This window comes from Epinephelus lanceolatus, chromosome 23, assembly GCF_041903045.1.
Source record: "Epinephelus lanceolatus isolate andai-2023 chromosome 23, ASM4190304v1, whole genome shotgun sequence".
Taxonomy (NCBI): domain Eukaryota; kingdom Metazoa; phylum Chordata; class Actinopteri; order Perciformes; family Serranidae; genus Epinephelus; species Epinephelus lanceolatus.
In genome coordinates this window covers 7361055-7381704 of record NC_135756.1, presented here as the reverse complement: position 1 = coordinate 7381704, position 20650 = coordinate 7361055, and the positions used below count along the sequence as shown (strand labels likewise).

Below are 20650 nucleotides of genomic sequence, written 5' to 3'. Positions count from 1 at the left end.
CACATTGTTTAGTTAGCCTCCTTCTCATGGCAGCTACATGTGTGTCTTACAGGTGGTGTGTCAGGCGTGCTCTGCCAATAAGTACTACCTGGAGTACTTGAAGAACCAGCCGGCACGTGTGTGTGATCACTGCTTTGCCAAGCTGCAGGAGAACAGTGAGTAAACAAGGACAAGTAATCTGTGCTACAAAGGCAAACAGGAAGTAACTGCACATTTGGTCATAACTGAGTTAAAGGTCCAGTGTGTAGGATTTAGGGGTGTTTAAAGATGAGCCGTTTATATCTACATACCTCCTCCACGGTGTCCGCCATGTTGTTCTACAGTAGCCCAAAACACACAAACCAGACACTGGCTCTAGATAGGGCATTTTTGTGTCGGCCACTGTCACTCTCTTATGCCCAGTTCAGACCAAAGATTCGCGACGAGACGAGGTGAAACAGGCAACTACTTGCAACACGTCGTTCTGCAACGTTCTAAAAACCTGCCAGTTCACACCAATGCAACTAGATGAGATGGTGTATCATCTCTATGCAACAACTCTCTGTATTTCTGTTCTGATTTGCAGCTTTTCAGTTTTATTTTCAGGATTCAAGATTCAAGACCTTTATTTGTCCCCGACGGGCAATTGATTCTGCCGCAGTAGCAATACAAACAACAATGACAACAACAAGGTTGACACACACAAGGCAACAGTCACATAAAATCAGCCGTAACTAAATAAATAAAAACGCACACTTGTATAAAATGTGAACTAATGATGATGCTACCTGTACTGTACAGAGTTAGGCAGTGAGATGGCAGAGGGTATGAAGGAGAATTTGTATCTGTTAGTTTTGGCTAATGGTTTTCTGAGGCGGAATATAATATAATTTGTAGCTTCTTAAAATATGAATGAGGATAGTGATAGTGAGATACTGGCTACAGCTGCATTTGTAGCAGTACAACGGTTTCGTCTCGTCACAAATCTTTGGTGTGAACTAGGCTTTACACGCTTAGCAAATGGGAGAAGTTTCAGTTGGATTTAGTGGCATCTAAATCCTACACATACTTTACCATAACAAGTGTTAAACCATCAACAGATTTTATTACTGGAAGAAAAAAACAGCGAGGAAAATAGATAAGAACTAAACTGTAGTTGACGCACTCTGGCTAGTGCAGGCTAGCTGGTGAGATAGCCATTGCTAAAGCTAATTGACCAAGCTTTTCCAGTTTCCTGGAATTGAAAAATCAATTTTTAAGCTCTAAAATCTCAGTAACTGAGCTTGTTATACTATAAAAATAAGACACTAGCTAAATATGAAATAATGATGTAGAGAAAAAAGTAACACCAATAAACTAGTCCTGCTAGAAGCTAACTAGCGTAGCTTAGCAGAGTAGCTGTACCTGCAGTCTCTGACTCAAGTGGAAATCATGTGATTGCATGTGGTTAAGTTACCTTTAAATCACATATTTAAATGTATTTCATTGAAGATTCATTTAATAGACTATTTAATAGTTTGTTCAGATAGCTGAAGAAAAAACATTTTATTTGTAGGTATTGTATTTTCTTTCTCGATTGTTAAAACGACATAAGAAATCCAAATGTAAAATCCACATAAAAGGATTTACAGCTTGTATATGAGTTAATCAGTCCACCTGAGAGCCTTCAAACGTCAGACCTGTTTTCTTTATTTCATTGTTTGTGTTTTTAAAGTAGTATTGTCACTGATATATCTTCTTCCTCTGTGCCATAGAGTTTCATCTTTATCCAAAAACTGTTTCATGCCCATCACTGAGCCACTCTGTTGCCCTGGGTGACATGTTGCTTCGTTACCATGAATACACACACTGTAGTTTATTTTGACCCAGTCCCGCATACACCGTCCTGCTGCCACAAATACACACAAGAGTCCCAGATGTGAATGAATCCGCTGCTGAAAATAGTCCCCAACAAATGCACCAATTCCTCCTCTTTCACTAACAATTGGTGAAAACTACCAGCTGTTTAATGTTTGATTATAAGGCCTTTGAAACACGACACAACATGATTCAGATTTTTTTGCTTGTGATGGAAACATACGGTTTTGGTCAATTAATTTTCAGGTGACCGCTGCGCCTCCACATCAGTCTCTCCTATCAAATCTGGAGCTTTCTCCTTCACCAGGAAACAGAAGAAGATTCCTGCTGCACTAAAAGAGGCAAGCAACATAAATTAACAATAATGTTTTGTATTATGTTTGTATTGAGTATGTGAGGGAATTCATTTTCCTCGTGCTGTTCTTCCAGGTGTCCGCTAATACTGAGAACTCCTCCATGAGCGGCTACTTAAACCGGTCAAAAGGCAACAAGAAGCAGTGGAAGAGGCTGTGGTTTGTCATCAAGAATAAAGTCCTGTACACCTACGCTGCCAGTGAGGTATGCACATTGTGTGGTTTTGTTGTTTTACTACACTGTAGCTTTTGATTTGTTTTTGGTTGACTGATTATTTCTGCCTCCAGGACGTCGCAGCATTGGAGAGTCAGCCCTTGCTGGGTTTTTTCCTGAGGGAGGAGAAGAACGGTCCAGCTCAGAAGCTGCAGTTCAAGCTGTATCACAAAAACACGCTGTTTTACATCTTTAAAGCTGACGACATCCCCACTGCACAGAGGTATCAGGGCTAAAATCAGGCCTTAATGTTGTAATCCTAGATTTCAATCAGGGCTAATTTGGTGACCTGTGTTTAATATGATAACAGCAAGTGCAGTTTGATACGACGGGAAACACTCACTGAACACCTACATTGTCAGAAATACAGCAGAAGAGCGGCAGGTGTGTCTGTTTATAGTGCAGCCAAACAAACTCGCGTTGTTTTAATAAAGAAGTCAGTCAATAATATTTATAACTATGATTTGATATGAGAGGCCTTCTGTGGTGGTCACGACAACAAGTTTACGGTTGGTAAACAATGGAGGAGAAACTGGTGGTAGCTGTTGCTGGATACCCAGAGCTGGGAACGACTTTACAAACCAGTTACCACCATCTCAATAGAAAACAACAGGCATAGGAGGATGTAAGTGCAGTACTTGAAACAGCCGTCATGGAGGAGAAGCTCCTGGACCAACTGGTGGTACTCCCCATGATCCACCCTCTTTTTTAGGGTCTCATGTACCCACACAGATCTCTGTTTATCTGCTGACAGCCTCTCACCCTCAACCAGAGCTACAGACAGTACCCTCTCCCTCAACATTTTAGGGGCTAGATACTAAAACCCTAAAAAAGAGGGTGGATCACGGGGAGTACCACCAGTTGGTCCAGGAGCTTCTCCTCCATGATGGACGTTTCCAGGCATATTGTAGGCTGACTCAGGGGCAGTTTGACAACCTGCTGTCTATCGCCACCTGCTATCACGAGTTTCTCCTCCATTGTTTACCAACTGTAAACTTGTTGTCGTGACCATGATGAAAAAAGAGATGACGTGGGGTGCATTTCCGCTTTGAGTTGGAAGTTTTTTCAACTCTAGATGTTCAGAGCGCTCTGGCAAAAACACGAGGCACACAGCAACGCAAAAAAGCGAGCAAAAAGCTTAATTCTCATTAAAAACGATAACAAAAAGCCGCCTCCAGCTGCTAAAACACTTTCTGTGCGATCAGGACCTTAATCTGCTTTTCTCTGTTTCACAGAGTAGATGAGAAACTTAGCATTGTGCTCTACTGTCTTTTCTACCCAGTGAGAGCTGACTACAATGTCTCCAGTTGCAGCCAGAGACAGGCTAACTCGCGGATGTAGACTCACTTTTTAACCTGCTGGTAGACTCATCTGGTCTTTACAAACAGAAACAATGTATGTGCTTATTTGCATATAGAGCCGGGAAGTGAGATCCATTCCCAAGTGGTCACTTAAAGTTCCTAGAGAAATGCATTCTGATTCCAGGCATGACAAGAACCCTCAAAACAGGATTGTGGAATCCACCACTGATAATGAAAACCACCATATAAAGATAATTTCTATGTATTCTTTAACATACTTTCTTCATTTTAATGTGCTTACCCAGTGGTGGCTAATTTCCTGTTTTGTATTTTTGTCCTCAGATGGATCGAAGCCTTCCAGGAGGCGATGATTCTCGAACAGTAACTTGGTTTTACAGCAGTGACGTCGCATCACAGCCCCGGAGCCAGTTGACAGACAACTCACGACCCCTGACTGATCTCAGGTCGGCGGTCACCAGCTCAGGAAGGACTCCGGATGGACTGTTTACTTCAAACAGAGCCCTGCTGCAGAGCGCCACATCCCTGTGTGTGGAGGACAACCAGACTGCTTCTCCCTCAAAGAACTGGATTCTGTTTCTCTAAACTGATTTTCTGCCAACAGCATCTCCTGCTGACGCTGAGCAGAGGTCAGAGTTAAAACATTTGTTGCAGCCGTGGGTCAAAGTTCAAGTCCAGAAGCATGTGTGTGGAAGTGTGACAGAACAGATTTCAGGAATATTTAAAGCCCTCGGAAATCCAAGGAAGTCTGGGAATTATTTTTAACTGCAAAAGGATGAAGGAATTACTTTTCTGTGTGAAACAAAATACGCGAAACTGTCTGCCTTCATTCGAGCATGTTGTAGTTTAAAACCTACACTTTGATATTAAAAACACACTCACACACACACACATTATGAATATTAACCTGGTGAGATGTTTCACCTGAATCATGGATGCAAAGTGTCGCCGATGTCAGTGCAAGAGTTTAAAGATGCAACAAGGTGGGATTTAACTGTGAAAATCCAGCTTCTACAGAGAAACAGGAAGTTGACGTTCTGCTCTTTAGGTCGATCTCTCTGGTTTAGAGATTTTACTCCTTTATTTTTTAAAATTTAACACACAAACATTTAAATGATGGGTTCAAGAAACATCCTGGAGAAAACTGGAAATATCATGAATAATGTAGATATTTTTCATACAATTAAAATGTATTTTTTTGCCTGTTTTGCCACATTAGAAATGGTTAATGGGTAAAACTGTGTATATGGACATGACAGAGCAACATTGTCCTTTTTTATATCAAAGCCGAGAGCTAATATTTATAAAATAGGAAGCTTTATTGTTTGAGAAGCACAGGCTGCCGCTTATTTTGGGAGTCAGGGTTTGTTGGGAAATATGTTTCCATCGGTTATTCTTTTAAATTTAAAAGAGAACGTACAAGAAAAAGGGGATTTTTTTTTATGGGCAAATACTGTGGAGAGTATACGTGAACTATATTTCTGAGGAAATGCTCAAAAGAGAGGAAACATTTTGGATTTTGATGCTTGTTTTTGCAGACGTTGTGCCTTATATCTCCTGTTTTTGAGATGCAATAATATAGCTGCTCTGTTTCTACACTAAATAACACTTACAGTTTGACTACTCGCTGTCTGGCCAGGATACTCGAGGTTTGCAGTTTTAACAACCGTCATTTTTCAGGTCAGTTTCTTCTTGGTTAGGTCGCCATGTGTTGCACTACCCCATTCCACAGTGGGAGAATCCAAACCCTGTCTTTTTTAGTGAAGGAATAAAACTTTTAGCTCATTGGCTGCTGTCGTCAAACAGTTTCACATGTGCCTCATTCCGATCTGTGTTAGCAAGGAGCTACCAGGCATGTTCTCCATGATTGTACATTAACAGCAACCATCTGTAAACATCTACTCTATCAGAATTAGAGTCTCCTATAAACAACGATTCTAAACTGTCAGGCAACAGTTTTTAATAAAATATATATAAATGTAAATCCTGTCCTGTTGTGTTAATTTCCTGTTTTGCTGCTTCAAAGGATGCGACGCAGCGAGCTGTGTACAACCACTGTCACTACTTAATTGCACGGCGCAGACAGATGCATGTGGGAGGCAGTAGTTCAGCTGTTAGTTGCATTTATCGTCTGGGTCTGTCTTTGAAGAGGCGATTAAAGTGACTGTTTGAGAGATATCAAGGCATTTTTTTACGAGTGACTAATGACGCCGGAGCTCCGAATTTAATCTCATGCTCTATTTCCCCTCGTATCTCCCCGAGCTGCGATACTGGGCTGTGTTGGATCCACCCTCATGGGCAGTGAAGGGAGGTCGTCTGTTGAGAAATTGTCCTTTAATTAAAAGGGAGTTCAAGTCTGTGTCAGGAAACGTCGGCTCTGCTCCCGATGTGTCCCTGAGCATCACGCTGAATCCTCCAGGGTGGGTTGCTGAATTTGCAGATTTACTTTGTACATTGACCACTATCAACAATAACAGGGTTGATGTGTGAGTGATGCTGTGAAGGATTTGAGAATTCATAGAAACTAATAAGAGTGTACGCCAGGAATGAGCGAGACATCGGCTCACTGATCTACCTCACCAGGATCTACAGCAGTGACATCTGAACGTCATTCGGTCTAGTTAACTGTGGTCGGATGGTGTCAAAGAGAGGGAAGACGATCAGAACCGAGGTGTTTGGAATACCAGAAGGCAGCATAGCAGATGTTCAGGACAGCTACAAATACCTTGGGGTCCTGCAGACAAATGGGAACCATGAGGAGGCTGCAAGGAAGTCAGCCACAGCCAAATACCTAAACAGTAAGACAGGTCCTGGAAAGTTGGCTGAATGGAAAGAACAAGGTCCGAGCCATTGACAAATACGCCCTGCCAGTCATCAGATACCTCGCTGGTATAATAAGCTGGCCAAAGGAAAGAGGAAGCTTCTCACAATGCATGGAGGGTTTCATCCCAAGTCCAGCACCCTCACACTGTACGCTAAGCAGAACGAGGGAGCCACTGGCCAGGAAGAAACAACCAAGATCCAGGGATACATCAGGAAGATGGCTCCCAAAGATTAGGCTGCTGAGTGAATACCTCAGGCAGCAGAAGAGGAGGACAAACCATCATGGAAAGACGAGCCCCTGCACGGCATGTACCACCAACAGATTGAAGAAGTGGCTGACATCAAGGAATCCTACCAGTGGCTGGAAAAGGCCGGACAGAAAGACAGCACAGACGCATTAATCATGGCAGCACAGGAACAGGAAGCAGGGGTCCATAACCAAGTGGCTGGCGGTCCATTGGTCCGACATCCCGTTGTTCCAATATGTGATTGCCACTTTCTTTTTCATTTTAACCCACACCATGATCTTTTCCTAACCCTAACCAAGTGGTTTTTGTGCCTAAACCTGACCAGACCTTAACCACAGGGCATCATGATGATTTCGGAACAACGGGACTTCAGAACAATGGGTTTAATATGGTCAATGGGATGTCGCCGGATCAATGGGTTGTCGTACCAATGGACAGTTCCCTGGCTGGCATAGTGTACAGGAACATCTGCACTGAGTATGGGCTGGAAGTCCCAAGGTCAGAATGGAAGACACCTCCTAAGGTGGCTGAGAATGACAGAGCTAAGATCCTGGGGGACTTCCAGATCCAGAACTGGTGATGGCTAACCAACCGGACATCGTGTTGATTGCTGAAATAACAGAAGAAGACAGTGGTGATAGATGCAGCAATCCAGAGCGACAGCAACATCAGGAAGAAGGAACACAAGAAGCTGGAAGGGCTGAAAGAGGTGCTAGAGAAGATGTGGGGAGTAAAGGCAACAGTGGTGCCAGTGGTGATCGGAGCACTGGGAGCTGTGACCCCCAGACTGGGAGAGTGACTCCAGCAGATTCCAGGTCCAACATCTGAGGTGTCTGTCCAGAGGAGTGCAGTCCTAGGAACAGCTAAGATACTACTCCCAGGACTCTAGTAGAGGACCTGAGCTTGAGGAAGACACACCACCATCAGTTTTTACATAGTTAGCTTTGCTTTGTTAAATCGTTTAAGTTATATTATAATATTATATAAGTATATTAATATTAATATTCCATAAGTACTACTGTTACCGTACACATTTTTATCTGTATGCGGAACTAAAGGTTCACAGGCTGGTGTTGGTGTTCCACTCGGACCTGTTTTTAACGCGCAACAGTCCGTCTCTGTAAATCTTCCGTCTCAAGATGGCGGAGTATGCGAACCTCGTCCGAAGGGCTTTGGGACAGTTACGAGGTCATGGAGGAGTCCGAGGTTTTCTGTTCCAGTTTTTCAGGTCGGTTTAAACACACTGTTTGCATAATGTGTAACGAACCTCTGTTAAACACCGAGAGAGGTTTATAAAGCTGTGTGACCCGGGTCTGTGTGTTCAGAGCACAGCTAGCATGTTGACAGCTAACATTGAACAAAGCAGCTAACCGGAGTCTGGACCTCCAGCAGACCTTAATGTTAATGTGTGTGGCTGGAATGTTACACCAAACTCCATTTAGAAATTCCCTAATTTAAGTTTGTGTTGAGCAGCAGCAGCCATTTCGTTTTAAATCAACTAAAAATCAAGACTGGGGAAAACTTAAGTAACCACTAATTAATTCGGCTCAAAAGTCAGTCACCAAGAGCTGTTCATTAAAGCAACAAGTCAGCTTCTATGTTTGGTTCACAGTGCACTATGTGTTTTGGGGCTGTAAACCTAACCATCATCATTTCCTGGCAGGGTGAATGATATAAAGACCGGAGCCCTGATTGGTGTGGATAAATATGGGAACAAATACTATGAGGACAAAAAGCACTACTTCTTTGGTGAGTCCAGTTTCTCCACATGTGCATGATGTCACTAGCAGAACATTTGCATTAAAAATATTGATGCTTTATATGGGATTTTGCATATGATGATCAGATGTGGGTGTTTTGTTTTTTTTTTCTTCATACATATGTGAGTTTTGTCTGTGTCCACATGTGTTCAGGACGTCACCGCTGGGTGATCTACACCACAGAGATGAACGGGAAGAACACCACATGGGAGGTGGACGGCAGCATGGTTCCAGCTGAATGGTACGATCTGTCATTTGTTAAAAGATTGATTTAAGCAACAACCATTTGGGCTGAAACTCTTTGTGTTTTCTGGGCAAAATTGTCACATCTACTTTTCATCTATTCATCATATCTGTTTTTTGAGAATGTATTTTCTTTTGCACAACTTAATGAATTCTACATTATACCAGTTCCTCTTCATATATGTGGTATATGATAATGAGTTAGAAATACCTTACTGATCTTGTGGGGAAACTGTGATTCATTACAGTCGCTCTGATGTAAAGAATAGAGATATATAAGAAGAATAAGAGTATGAAAAAGAAGTATGTAAATATAAAGCAATGAAAGAAAATAAAATTGAAATGAAAATATGCATTATACATCAGTGTTTAACACTTAAGATATGAAAAATATAAAAAAATAAAATATGTGTCATCACTGTGCTGAGGCTGTAAGTGAGAAAATTTACCTACTATATTTATCAATAGAATAGAGTAAGATTAAACATAAGAAATATGTGCATTGTATGTTGAATGAATATATACATTCAAGAGATGTAAGTGAGACTTAAGTCGTATACTGAAAAACATTGCACAGTTGAATAATTGCACAGAATATTGTGGCAGTGTTCTTGGATTAAAAGCTGAGGTTTAGTTTTTGAGGAATTATGAAAATAAACTGTTGTGTTTAGTGGACTCAGACTGTCTAACTTTACTCTACTGTCTTGGCAAGTAAAATAATTGATTTAGATTATTTCCCTTCCCGCAAAAATACAACTTTAACTTCAAAGACAGAAATCTCAAAAAAAAAAAAAAAGCATAACAAGAAAGATTTAGCTTGACAACTACTGTTATGTAAAGGGTTGGGCCCCTTTCCCATGTTTTTATGTCTAAGTGACTAACAGGAAAAACAATATTTGAAATTGATCCAGTATTGAGTGAGAGCACTGCAGCTGGCAGCTTCAATGTATGTCCACTAAAAGTGTACAGAAGCTACCGTCAGCTACTATCTTCATGTTCACTCTCCAGGCATCGCTGGCTGCACTGTATGACAGACGACCCCCCCACCACACATCCACCAGAGCCAAAGAAGTTCCTGGCTGAGGTCCACCAGTTCAACGTGAGCGGCAGCTCAAGCCAGTACGTGCCCTACTCCACCACCCGCAAGAAGATCCACGAGTGGGTTCCACCTAAAGCTGGAGCTCAGTGAGCTCTGACTGCACATTTGTAAATTATGGTTTCCTGCCAACACCTCCTCAATAAAATCTCTATACAGACATTTATGATGGGAGTGGCTGTTCTTACATTAAAATGATGATTATTTTTTTTAGAGATTTACAGGTTGAGAATGATTGATCTGACAGACAAATTATGTTCATACTCACGTCATTTTAAATAGTAGTGGGGATCCCACAGTTTCCAAAGTTAGAGAATATATCAGGTTGATTTTTGGAGGAGGGAAATGTCCCCAATGATGCACAAGACATGTTGAATATTTACATTTGATGTGATGGAGCAGCCATAAAATTACTTTCACTTGTTATAAACTTGATAAAGCTTCAATGAAGAGCTGGAACAACACGTAGAGTAAATATGTGATACTTGAAGACACTTATAGGGGGTTTATAAAGGGTTTTCTTCCTCTTTCAGAATTATGAATTAAGCATTTCCATGCACATGTTTAAAGGGAATATGTCACTGTTGAGATTCTTTTTTGTTTTGTTTTTTTTTTGGAAGATTTTTTTTGGGCATTTTTAGCCTTTAATGGATAGGACAGACAAGTGTGAAAGGGGGAGAGAGAGAGGGAGTGACATGCAGCAAAGGGCCACAGGCTGGAGTCAAACCCGGGCGGCTGCGGCAACAGCCTTGTAGATGGGGCACCTGCTCTATCCACTAAGCCACCGACGCCCCCACTGTTGAGGTTCTAAGGAAAATCTATGATGGATGGACGCCCTAGAAAAGTTAACGGGAAAGGCTGAATAGCTTTGGGGCTATCATGATTTGACCTGGTGTTTGGAAATAAAGTGCTTTGATTTTTGGACTTTTTTTTTTTTTCTTTTTTTTTACAAAATTACATCAATGTGAAGAAAGTTATTAAACTTTTCCTTTTTTTAAATTTTATTACAGAATTGCGTCAATGTGAAAAAAATCAACTTTAAAAAAAAAATTACAAGATTTCACAAATGTGAAAAAATCATCAACCTTTAGAGATAAATTACAAAATTGCACAAATGTGGGAAAAAAATCAACTTTTTTCAAAAAATTACAAAATCGCACAAATGTGAAAAAAATCATCAACTTTAAAAAAAATATATAAAATTGCACAAATGTGAAAAAAATCATCAACTTTTAAAAAACAATTACAAAATTGCACAAATGTGGAAAAAAAACTTTTAAAAAAAACAAAATTGCACAAATGTGAAAAAATCAACTTTTTTAAAAAAAATTACAAAATTGCGGAAAAAATCAACTTTTAAAAACATTACAAAATTGCACAAATGTGAAAAAATCAACTTTTTTTTAAAAAAATACAAAATTGCACAAATGTGGAAAAAAAATCTACTTTTTTCAAAAATTACAAAATCGCACAAATGTGAAAAAAATCAACTTTTAAAAAACAATTACAAAATTGCACAAATGTGGAAAAAAATCACCTTTTTTTAAAAAAAAAAACAAAATTGCACAAATGTGAAAAAATCATCAACTTTTTTAAAAAAAAAATACAAAATTGCACAAATGTGAAAAAATCATCAACTTTTTTTAAAAAAAAATACAAAATTGCACAAATGTGGAAAAAATCATCGACTTTTTTTAAAAAAAAACAAAATTGCACAAATGTGGAAAAAAATCAACTTTTTTTAAAAAATTACAAAATTGCACAAATGTGGAAAAAATCAACTTTTAAAAAAATTACAAAATTGCACAAATGTGAAAAAATCAACATTTTTAAAAAATTACAAAAATGCACAAATGTGAAAAAGAATCAACTTAATTTTTTTTACAAAATTGCATCAATGTGAAAAAAATATCAACTTTAAAAAAAAATACAAAATTGCATCAATATGAAAAAATTATCAACTTAAAAAAAAAATTACAAAATTGCACAAATGTGGAAAAAAAATCATCAACTTTTTTAAAACAAAAATACAAAAAAATATTTTCTTTGCTCAACCAGGACTTTAAAGGACAAGTTTTATTTTTATTTTTTTGTTAAATTTCAACCTCTATAAAACAGCCTGATGAAGCCTGTGTGCAAAAATATGGGCTAAATATTACATAGTAATAGTAAGCTTAGTCTGCTGGTGAAGCAGCAACAGCAAACTTGTTGAAATTTCATTCTTATCAGCATTATATTTCAGTGCACTGGTCTTACTATGAGGACAGACACTGACAGCGACTGTGTCTCTGCTAGGTGTTAATCACTGGAGGATTATGATGAGCTGAGGCAAAGTTGCAACATGCAGCATTTCCCACTGAGGTGTGCAGAGATTCTCCAGAGCTGACTGGTCACACTGTGTGTGTAAGTGACTGGACATACATACAACACACACTCATGATGACTCAGTGTCCCTGTGAAACTCCAGCCAGGAGCAGAAGGCGAGGTCTGTGTGCTTATTATTTACTCTTTTTGAACATTACAAGTGGATATTTGAGCATTTTTATTTGTTAAAAGTCAGTTAGGTACACTGAGCTAAAATAATACAGTGTAATAACTTTATGGTCATATTGGAGAATATAGTTTGTAGTGTTAAGTTATGTTGCATCACACTGAGACGTGTTTCCAATATTTTATCCAACCTGTTTATATCAATAAGAGCTGAGAAGATAAAAGTGTCAGGTAATTTGCAGATATTTGGCCATAAACTAAGGTCAAATTCAAATGCTGACCTGATGATTTACCTTAATTAATGACCAAATATCTGCAAATTACACTATAATCGGCCTCGGCTGTGTTTGTGTTCAGTGCCAATTAGCAAAGATTTGCCCACTAACTAGCAAAACAAAAACCAAAAACAGTGAACCGTACGGGGTCACCCCTATGTTTCCCACGTTCTATGTTTCCCACGTTCTATGTTCCCCGCTCAACCAAAAAAGGTTCTATGTTTCCCACTTTGGTTGAGCTGACATTTCAATCGGCCTCCGCTGTCTTTTTGGTCACTGCTAATTAGCTAATATTAGCCCACTAACTAGCTAAACAAAGAGCAAAGACAGTGAACAGTACACCTGCTCATTAGCATATTAGCATGTCTTAATGAGTATCTTCAACGATGAGTAGGTTAGCATGCTAATGTTAGCATTTAGCTAGCGCTCAGAGCCGTTTGTACCCGTTAAGTGTGTTTAGTTGTGTCTGGCTTTGTTTTTGACTATTTTATTAACATAATTTAAACCCTTTTATCTGTGTTTCTGTGTATAAACTATAAAAATATGAACACTATAATCGCTGTTAGTTATTTTATTTTTTCGCTGTAACATTTTGTGTTCAGCTGCCAAAGTTAAAATTGTTAAAACGTTGTGAATGTTTGCAGTGTTGAAAAATATTACCAGTGCTTAAATGTAGTAACTTTGAAAATGTATTAAAATACTGTTTGTTAGTACAATTTTCACTGAATTATTTTAAATTTACCAATGTATGGGTCCGCTTCTACTCTCTGCTACATTCATTTGATAAGTTTAGTTAGCCTACTGTGCAGATTGAAATTCTTAAATAAATAATGATGTATTAGCCTATTATAGATAAGATAACACTTCATTGATGCTCAGGGGGAAATTAACAACCTACCCAGCAGTATAAAGTAGGCCTACTTATAATTAGATCCATCTCTAGCAGCTGCAGCATTAATCGGATAAACATACACTCACTGGCCAATTTATTAGGTACACCTTGCTAGTACCAGGTTGGACCCCATTTTGCCTTCAGAACTGCTTTAATTCTTGGTGTCATAGATTCAACAAGGTGCTGGAAACGTTACTCAGAGCTGCACATCCATAGTGAGAATCTGCTTCAAGGTTGGACAAGGTGTTGTTGCTTCAGAGATGGTCTTCTGCAGACCTTGGTTGTAACCAGTGGTTATTTGACTTCCTGTTGCCTTTCTATCATCTTGAACCAGTCTGGCCATTCTCCTCTGACCTCTGGCATCAACAAGGCATTTTGGCTCACTAGATATTTTCTCTTTTTGGGACCATCCTCTGTAAACCCTAGACATGGTTGTGCTGAAAATCCCAGTAAATACTCAGACCAGCCCGTCTGGCACCAACAACCATGCCACGTTCAAAGTCATTTAAATCACCTTTCTTCATCATTCTGATGCTCAGTTTGAACTTCAGCAGCTCATCTTCACCATGTCTACATGCCTAAATGCACTGAGTGGCTGCCATGTGCTTCGCTGGTTAGGTATTTGTGTTAACAAGAACTTGAGCAGGTGTACCTAATAAAGTGGCCGTTGTTGTTTTCATGTTGTGTCTGTTTAATTATTGGCATGTAAAGCACTTTGTAACTCTGATTTGAAAAGCATTATGTAAATAAAGACGTTTGTGTTTTGGTAATTGAGAACTTAAAATTGTCTGTCTTGTTTCAGGGATCTGGAGCTGTTAAATGAGGAGATTCACCGTGTCATCACTTTTAGTTCGAGTGGGTGGTTTGGAGGAGGAAGAAGAAGAAGAAGAAGAAAAAGAAAATAGTCAGCTCAATGTAAGCTTCAGCACACACTGTGTCTGTAATAGTGTTCAACATCCAAGAGGGGGCATCGTTCCTTTTCATTTATGTCCTGTGAGTCAGCCCTGTCACTGTATCAGAGCAAGATCAGTCAGAGAGAATGAAAAGGGCTGTTGGCATCCTCTTGAGTCAGCATCTTACTGTACAACAATCCTCTCCCGTCTTTATATAGAAACCAGAGGGGACTTTGCTCGGAGAATGGAGGAGCCGTCTCATCCGAAATCCTTGAAATTAATTAAGAAAAATGAGCCAGAAGTGCTTCGACTGACGACAATAAGCCTGAGTGGCATTTAAATTTGTGCTCAGTGAATGGTTTGTTTGTTGCTGATAGCCATTGTCCGAATCGTCCTCTGCAAAATGGAGCAGATAATCTATCAGACTTTTAAGTGCTGATGCAGCATTACGATGAGGCTGCGAGTGATGCCAGCTGGGCACCAGAAAGAGGCTAAAGAGGGTCGTCTTGATGTCCAGACACACTCCAAGTCTGGCCCTCTTTCCTCCTCCATCTTCCCTCCTGCCAACTGTCATATCTCTGGGCTGTATTCGTAGTCCACCTCCTCCTCCTCCTCCTCTTCGATCCTCCATCTCCTCTCTTTAACATCACTGCCTTTTGCTTTTTTACTCTCCCTCCCCTGTCCTCCATCTCTTGCATCTTTCATGCCCGACTTCCTCCCCGTGTGTCAATTTGAGTGCGAGATCCTTGTATTTCCAGGCTTCCTGTTTTTACATCTAATTCTGCAAATGTTATGCCGTGCTTCATGGGTCAGAGTCAGTGCCTTGGGTCTTTTATTTTTTAGGCCTCCCTCTAAGCATTTGAGCTGTAAAAATACAGACGTCCCAGTTCTGTTCCCCTCCCATGTGTGTGTCAGCACACAAGAGGAAGAAACTCAGAGCTAAATGGAGGGTGAGTCAAGTCAAAGCTCTCATATTCTTAAAATTTGTGTCCTGTAATAGGAGGTGGAGTTGACCGGCAAGGTCTTGTTACTACATTTTTCTATAGATGGTGCACTATTCTTGCAGAACAAATGATTTTTATTAGGTAATAGTCCTTTTTCACGGCAGACATTTTAACATCTCCCTGCAGGAAAAGCACAGGTGCTTCTGCTTATGTTAGTTAAAGCAGGATTACATGTAGCTGTAGCAGAGTTTGTTAATTAGTGTCATTAGTAACACCTGTTTTTTCTTTCTCTGCAAACAAGTCCCGCTGTGGAAAGGGTCTGTATTTCTTAAATGCCTGAAGGTGTAAGGTGGGCAGTTATTAATATGGAGATGTGGTTATTAATTAAATGGATAAGACCGACATTTTATTTCTTTCTTCATATTGTTCTCAACAGTTAGACCACATGTCAACAGACCATTTTCCACCCCTAATCTCCTGAATATCTAAAAAAAAAAAAAAATGAAGTTGTTAGAATAAAATAACAATTTCAACTTGTTAGCCAAGGGATGACAGTGGGAGGTGTCCCAATTAAAAATATTTTTAGTGAGTGTCTGATCCGACATCTTCACAAGTGGCCCAATTGTTGAAAAACGCACACTAAAGTGCCCTCTTGGGAGCCAAAACGCATGCTAAAGTGCCCTCTTTGGAGCCAAAACGCATGCTAAAGTTCCCTCTTTGGAGCCAAAACGCGCGCTAAAGTGCCCTCCTCGTGGCCCAATTGTTGAAAAATGCTCGCTGAAGTGCCCTCTTGGGAGCCAAAACGCGCACTAAAGTGCCCTCCTGGGAGCCAAAACGCACGCTAAAGTGCCCTCCTGGGAGCCAAAACACGTGCTAAAGTGCCCTCCTTGTGGCACAATTGTTGAAAAATGCTCGCTGAAGTGCCCTCTTGGGAGCCAAAACACGTGCTAAAGTGCCCTCCTGGGAGCCAAACACGTGCTAAAGTGCCCTCCTGGGAGCCAAACATGTGCTAAAGTGCCCTCCTTGTGGCACAATTGTTGAAAAATGCTCGCTAAAGTGCCCTCTTGGGAGCCAAAACGCGCGCTAAAGTGCCCTCCTGGAAGGCAAAATGCGCGCTAAAGTGCCCTCCTGGGAGCCAAAACGCACGCTAAAGTGCCCTCCTGGGAGCCAAAACGCATGCTAAAGTGCCCTCCTGGAAGGCAAAATGCACGCTAAAGTGCCCTCCTGGGAGCCAAAACACGTGCTAAAGTGCCCTCCTTGTGGCACAATTGTTGAAAAATGCTCGCTGAAGTGCCCTCTTGGGAGCCAAAACATGTGCTAAAGTGCCCTCCTGGGAGCCAAACATGTGCTAAAGTGCCCTCCTTGTGGCACAATTGTTGAAAAATGCTCGCTAAAGTGCCCTCTTGGGAGCCAAAACGCGCGCTAAAGTGCCCTCCTGGAAGGCAAAATGCGCGCTAAAGTGCCCTCCTGGGAGCCAAAACGCACGCTAAAGTGCCCTCCTGGGAGCCAAAACGCGTGCTAAAGTGCCCTCCTGGGAGCCAAAACGCATGCTAAAGTGCCCTCCTGGGAGCCAAAATGCACGCTAAAGTGCCCTCCTGGGAGCCAAAACGTGTGCTAAAGTGCCCTCTTGGGAGCCAAAACGTGCGCTAAAGTGCCTTCCTGGTTGGCAAAACACAACTGCTCTCTTGAGTGGAAAAACACACTAAACTCCAGAAAACTATTACGACCAAGAAATACTATGAAACATTACTGTTGCAATGACTTTTATGTTGGGCCCTTTTTTGATCTATATTGAGCCAGAACTATATCTCACAGAACCAGTTTGGATTATCTGATGCTAATATGGTGTTAAAATGCACTAGAATACATGAAATGGCATCTACTTTTCTGGGGGAGGACCCCCAGACCCCCCCAGGGATTTATTTCCTTCATACATCCATGTCTCTGTGTGTTCTTCACAGTCCTGATCCTAACTACAAACTAAATTGAGTAGTCTGTCTAGTTAGTCTGTTTTAAGGCTATATAATGTGCCATTTGTATAACATATAAACATGTCAAAGGTTAATTTATTGTCACTCAGTACGTGTCTGCACACTACAGAGCGAAATATGTACTCAGGTCCCGATACAATAAAAAGGCAATAAAATAGGATAAAAAAACACATAAAAACATACACATAAAAACATACAGTGCAGTTGGACGGTCCAAACTAGTGTCCACAAGATGGCAGCAAATAACAGTAAAGTGCAGTGGCATATACATATATATATATATATATATATATATATATATATATATATATATATATAATATATATAAAGTGCCCTCGAAAACACGCGGAACTTAGTGCACTCTTCAGCGCTGTATGTGCCCTTTTTTTTTCTTTCCGCCCTTGCCCTTCAAAAAGTCTGTGCACGCCACTGTCTGTTCAGGTGTCCTAGTGAGCCACGACACTGTGAAGCATCATGATGCTTGGGCTAATGATTATTCTGACTATATATTTGTATTCTAATGAACTGGTTGTAAAGCATCAGTTATTGAGAATATACTGTCATGGAAAAGCCAAAAGACTAAAACTTGTAAGATGAACTTTTAGAGCTGAAAAGAAATGTCAAAGCATCCTCCTGTAAGAGGTATACTCCTTGACATTAAGTTAACTTGGACAGCCTTGCATAGTCAGCACTATATAATCCACTCTCAGAAGATGTCAAGCTAGATTTTAAATATAAAATAAGATTTGCAGTGTTTGAGGCTCTGGCAAGCAGTGGTCAAATGCAACTAAGTACATTTACTCAAGTACTTAATTATAGTACAAATTTTAGGTAGGTGTACTTGTGTGTTGAGAAATTCTCCTACTTTTTAAGCTAAATAAACATTTCACCTGCAAAGTGACCACTTATGTATTAGTTACTCACAGTGGGTGACCTTGAATTGACCCTTCATTAAGTCCCGCCCCTGGATGCAGACTAGCCAGTCATAACGTAGCATCGGGCCGGCTCAGACCAGGGTCTGACAACAACACAGCTGTGCTCCATCGTTTCAGATTTCCTTCATTTTCAGGCTGGTTTTGTGGATTTGGAGCTAAATGTTGTGCCTGGGGCACGTCGTGTATTAATGATACTCGTTACCTGGAGAGGTTGGAAAAAGATATACGTTTCTTCCCTGTTCCAAAACCAAAATCAAACCCTGAAAAGTGTAGGGTTAGCTAGCTAGCTACTGAAGATATAGCCTACTGAATGTATACACATGCTGCTTTTGCTTTGTAATGATTATAACAGTGAAACAAAGATCAACCAGCTGTGTGTCATCGCAGTGTGCGCAGATTCAAACTTTTAGTAAAAAAAAAAAAAAAGTATTTTTCTGATAATACATACATACTTCTACATACAAAGGTTTTGAACACAGGACTTTTACTTGTAGTGGAGTATTTTCACAGTGTGGTATGAGTACTTTTACTTAAGTAAAGATCTGAGCACTTCTTCCAACACTGCTGGCTACACAGGACGCATTTGTCAGCAGGACAAATGTATTGTTAGTTTTGGGCTGTTAGGCTGACTTGTTGATGAAGAACATTGTGCTTTAGGTTGGCTGGATGACAAGAAACAACACTCACCCGCCGGCTCCCACTCCCACTTATAAAGAATGCCTTTGAGCATGAGTGGGAGTGGGTGCAGGGTCCAGCCTCAGTCACACACACACACACAACTCCAGAGGCTGTTATCTGGCTCTGTAGATTACAAGTGCAGTCTCCGTCCTGTAGAGTGCGTTCACCCCTCAGGGAGTGAGCGAGTCTGGCCAGGGATTCCTGCACTAACTCAACGTTCCCACACTCATTCATTCATTCCCTTAAATCTCTCCCCTTCCTCCTTCCTCTCCCTCCTCCTTTCCCCCTTTCTCTCTCTCTCAGTGGCCGTCTCTTAGCTCTCCATCCTCTGCCTCCTCCCTCCCGATTGGCAGCTGAGGTAGATGTTACCGTGGCAAAGTGTACCCGGACCAGTGGAGGGTGGCTGATACAGATCAAAAAAAAATTTCCGGCTCGGGCTGCTTCATGCCTTTTAAGGTGGTCTTCTCCCAAGTGTGTGAGAACGGTACAGAACAGGACGGCTTGGGAACGCACCCTCAGGACGAGGCAGTGTAGTGCAGGGGGTGCTGAGCGTTGGGGTGCTCAGGGAGCCGCTGGCTTGAGCCTGATAGCTACTAACACAGGAAGCAAAAGATTTCACAATAAGAGGGTTGCACACACGATTAGACAAACACATATACGTGTACTCCTCCTCCCTTTAGAGGGAAGTCCTGACACTTCAGAGAGGCAGACAGAGCGATCTGATGTGTGGGGTCTTCTGAAGCTGCTGTGACATGCACTTTGACCCCAGGCTGTGAGGAAGAGGAGGCATGAGGAAGAACTACAGCGCTATTCCGCTCATCTATGTGACAGAGGTAGCGTGTGCACTTGTTACGACTTTAAATCTGTCGCCTTGTTGTGATTTTCTCTGTCTGTTTGATGTGGTAGATAAGGGAATCACGTCTGCTGTGTATAAAGGTCAAATGCAGTCAGGTACAGAGTCACAGTGAGTCACATGTGATCAGCAGTACATTATTGCCCTTTTAAACTCAACATTTATGTGGATCACATGAGAATATGTTGGATAAAAAAACGTATTGTACTTGTTTACCTCTGAATGTTCCCTGTTACATACCAAGATAGTACATTGTGATAGCTTTGCGGGCGCTGGCATTCCTCTGATTAGATACCAGGTTTTAAAGGCAGGACTTTAAAGAAGAAGGTTACAGTCATGTTAAAACATGTGTGTAGTGACCAGAGATGATCATGGAAACTGTTGTTTAGCTGTCACAGGTTGAGCCAGGCATGTTTCACCACGTTCGTGTCCATGTGATTGGCCCTGCTGCTCTAGTAACATCTAAGGAATGTGTATAGCAAGCCATAGATCATGAACACCTCTTAAACTGCAGAGCTTGTTCTCCTTTTCTTTCTCGCGTGTCTCTGAAGTTTCTTCGCTCTGGCTCTGAGTGCTCGAGCAGGAGGTCATGTTTGTGTTCCTCCTGTCTTCATCTGTCCATCACAATCACAGCCGCTCTATCAAAAATGTCCGTTTGAGGCACTCTGTGGGTAAAAGGAGAGGCATCCCTGAGCCAGCCCTGAGATGCTCACTGTGCTTTGGGCTGCCCTTATTTTGCTGACGCTTTATGTTTTTGTGTGTGCATGCATTATGCGCTTCAGTCTGCCAGTATATGCGCAACAAAAC

At 40.9% G+C, this 20650-nt stretch overlaps 3 protein-coding genes across 3 annotated transcripts in view; all 3 read left to right on the top strand.

Annotated features, from left to right (window-relative positions):
* fgd6 (FYVE, RhoGEF and PH domain containing 6) overlaps positions 1–5706 on the top strand; it is a 31777-nt gene extending 26071 nt beyond the window's left edge. Inside the window, exons 17-21 of the mRNA XM_033615272.2 lie at positions 53–155; positions 2083–2177; positions 2266–2394; positions 2478–2626; positions 4047–5706. Coding sequence (XP_033471163.2) covers positions 53–155; positions 2083–2177; positions 2266–2394; positions 2478–2626; positions 4047–4089 — 519 coding nt within the window. The 3' untranslated portion in view covers positions 4090–5706. The remainder of the gene's footprint in view (positions 1–52; positions 156–2082; positions 2178–2265; positions 2395–2477; positions 2627–4046) is intronic.
* Positions 5707–7877: 2171 nt separating this feature from the next.
* On the top strand, positions 7878–10055 carry ndufa12 (NADH:ubiquinone oxidoreductase subunit A12). Its single transcript, XM_033614482.2, has 4 exons — positions 7878–8021; positions 8457–8542; positions 8707–8794; positions 9805–10055. The coding sequence occupies exons 1-4, from the start codon at positions 7933–7935 to the stop codon at positions 9983–9985; spliced, it is 444 nt and encodes a 147-aa protein (XP_033470373.1). The 5' UTR covers positions 7878–7932; the 3' UTR covers positions 9986–10055.
* A 9524-nt stretch (positions 10056–19579) lies between these two features.
* The window catches only part of tmcc3 (transmembrane and coiled-coil domain family 3), a 64131-nt gene continuing 63060 nt past the window's right edge, over positions 19580–20650 (top strand). Inside the window, exon 1 of the mRNA XM_033615264.2 lies at positions 19580–19823. Within this exon, the coding sequence (XP_033471155.1) occupies positions 19779–19823 (45 nt within the window). The 5' untranslated portion in view covers positions 19580–19778. The remainder of the gene's footprint in view (positions 19824–20650) is intronic.

Excerpts from the sequence above, each read along its gene's own strand:
- ndufa12 (XM_033614482.2), top strand. The coding sequence starts at position 7,933 with ATGGCGGAGTATGCGAACCTCGTCCGAAGGGCTTTGGGACAGTTACGA. Across the intron at positions 8,022-8,456 it reads TTTCTGTTCCAGTTTTTCAG|GGTGAATGATATAAAGACCG; the intron begins GTCGGTTTAAAC and ends ATTTCCTGGCAG. Across the intron at positions 8,543-8,706 it reads CAAAAAGCACTACTTCTTTG|GACGTCACCGCTGGGTGATC; the intron begins GTGAGTCCAGTT and ends ACATGTGTTCAG.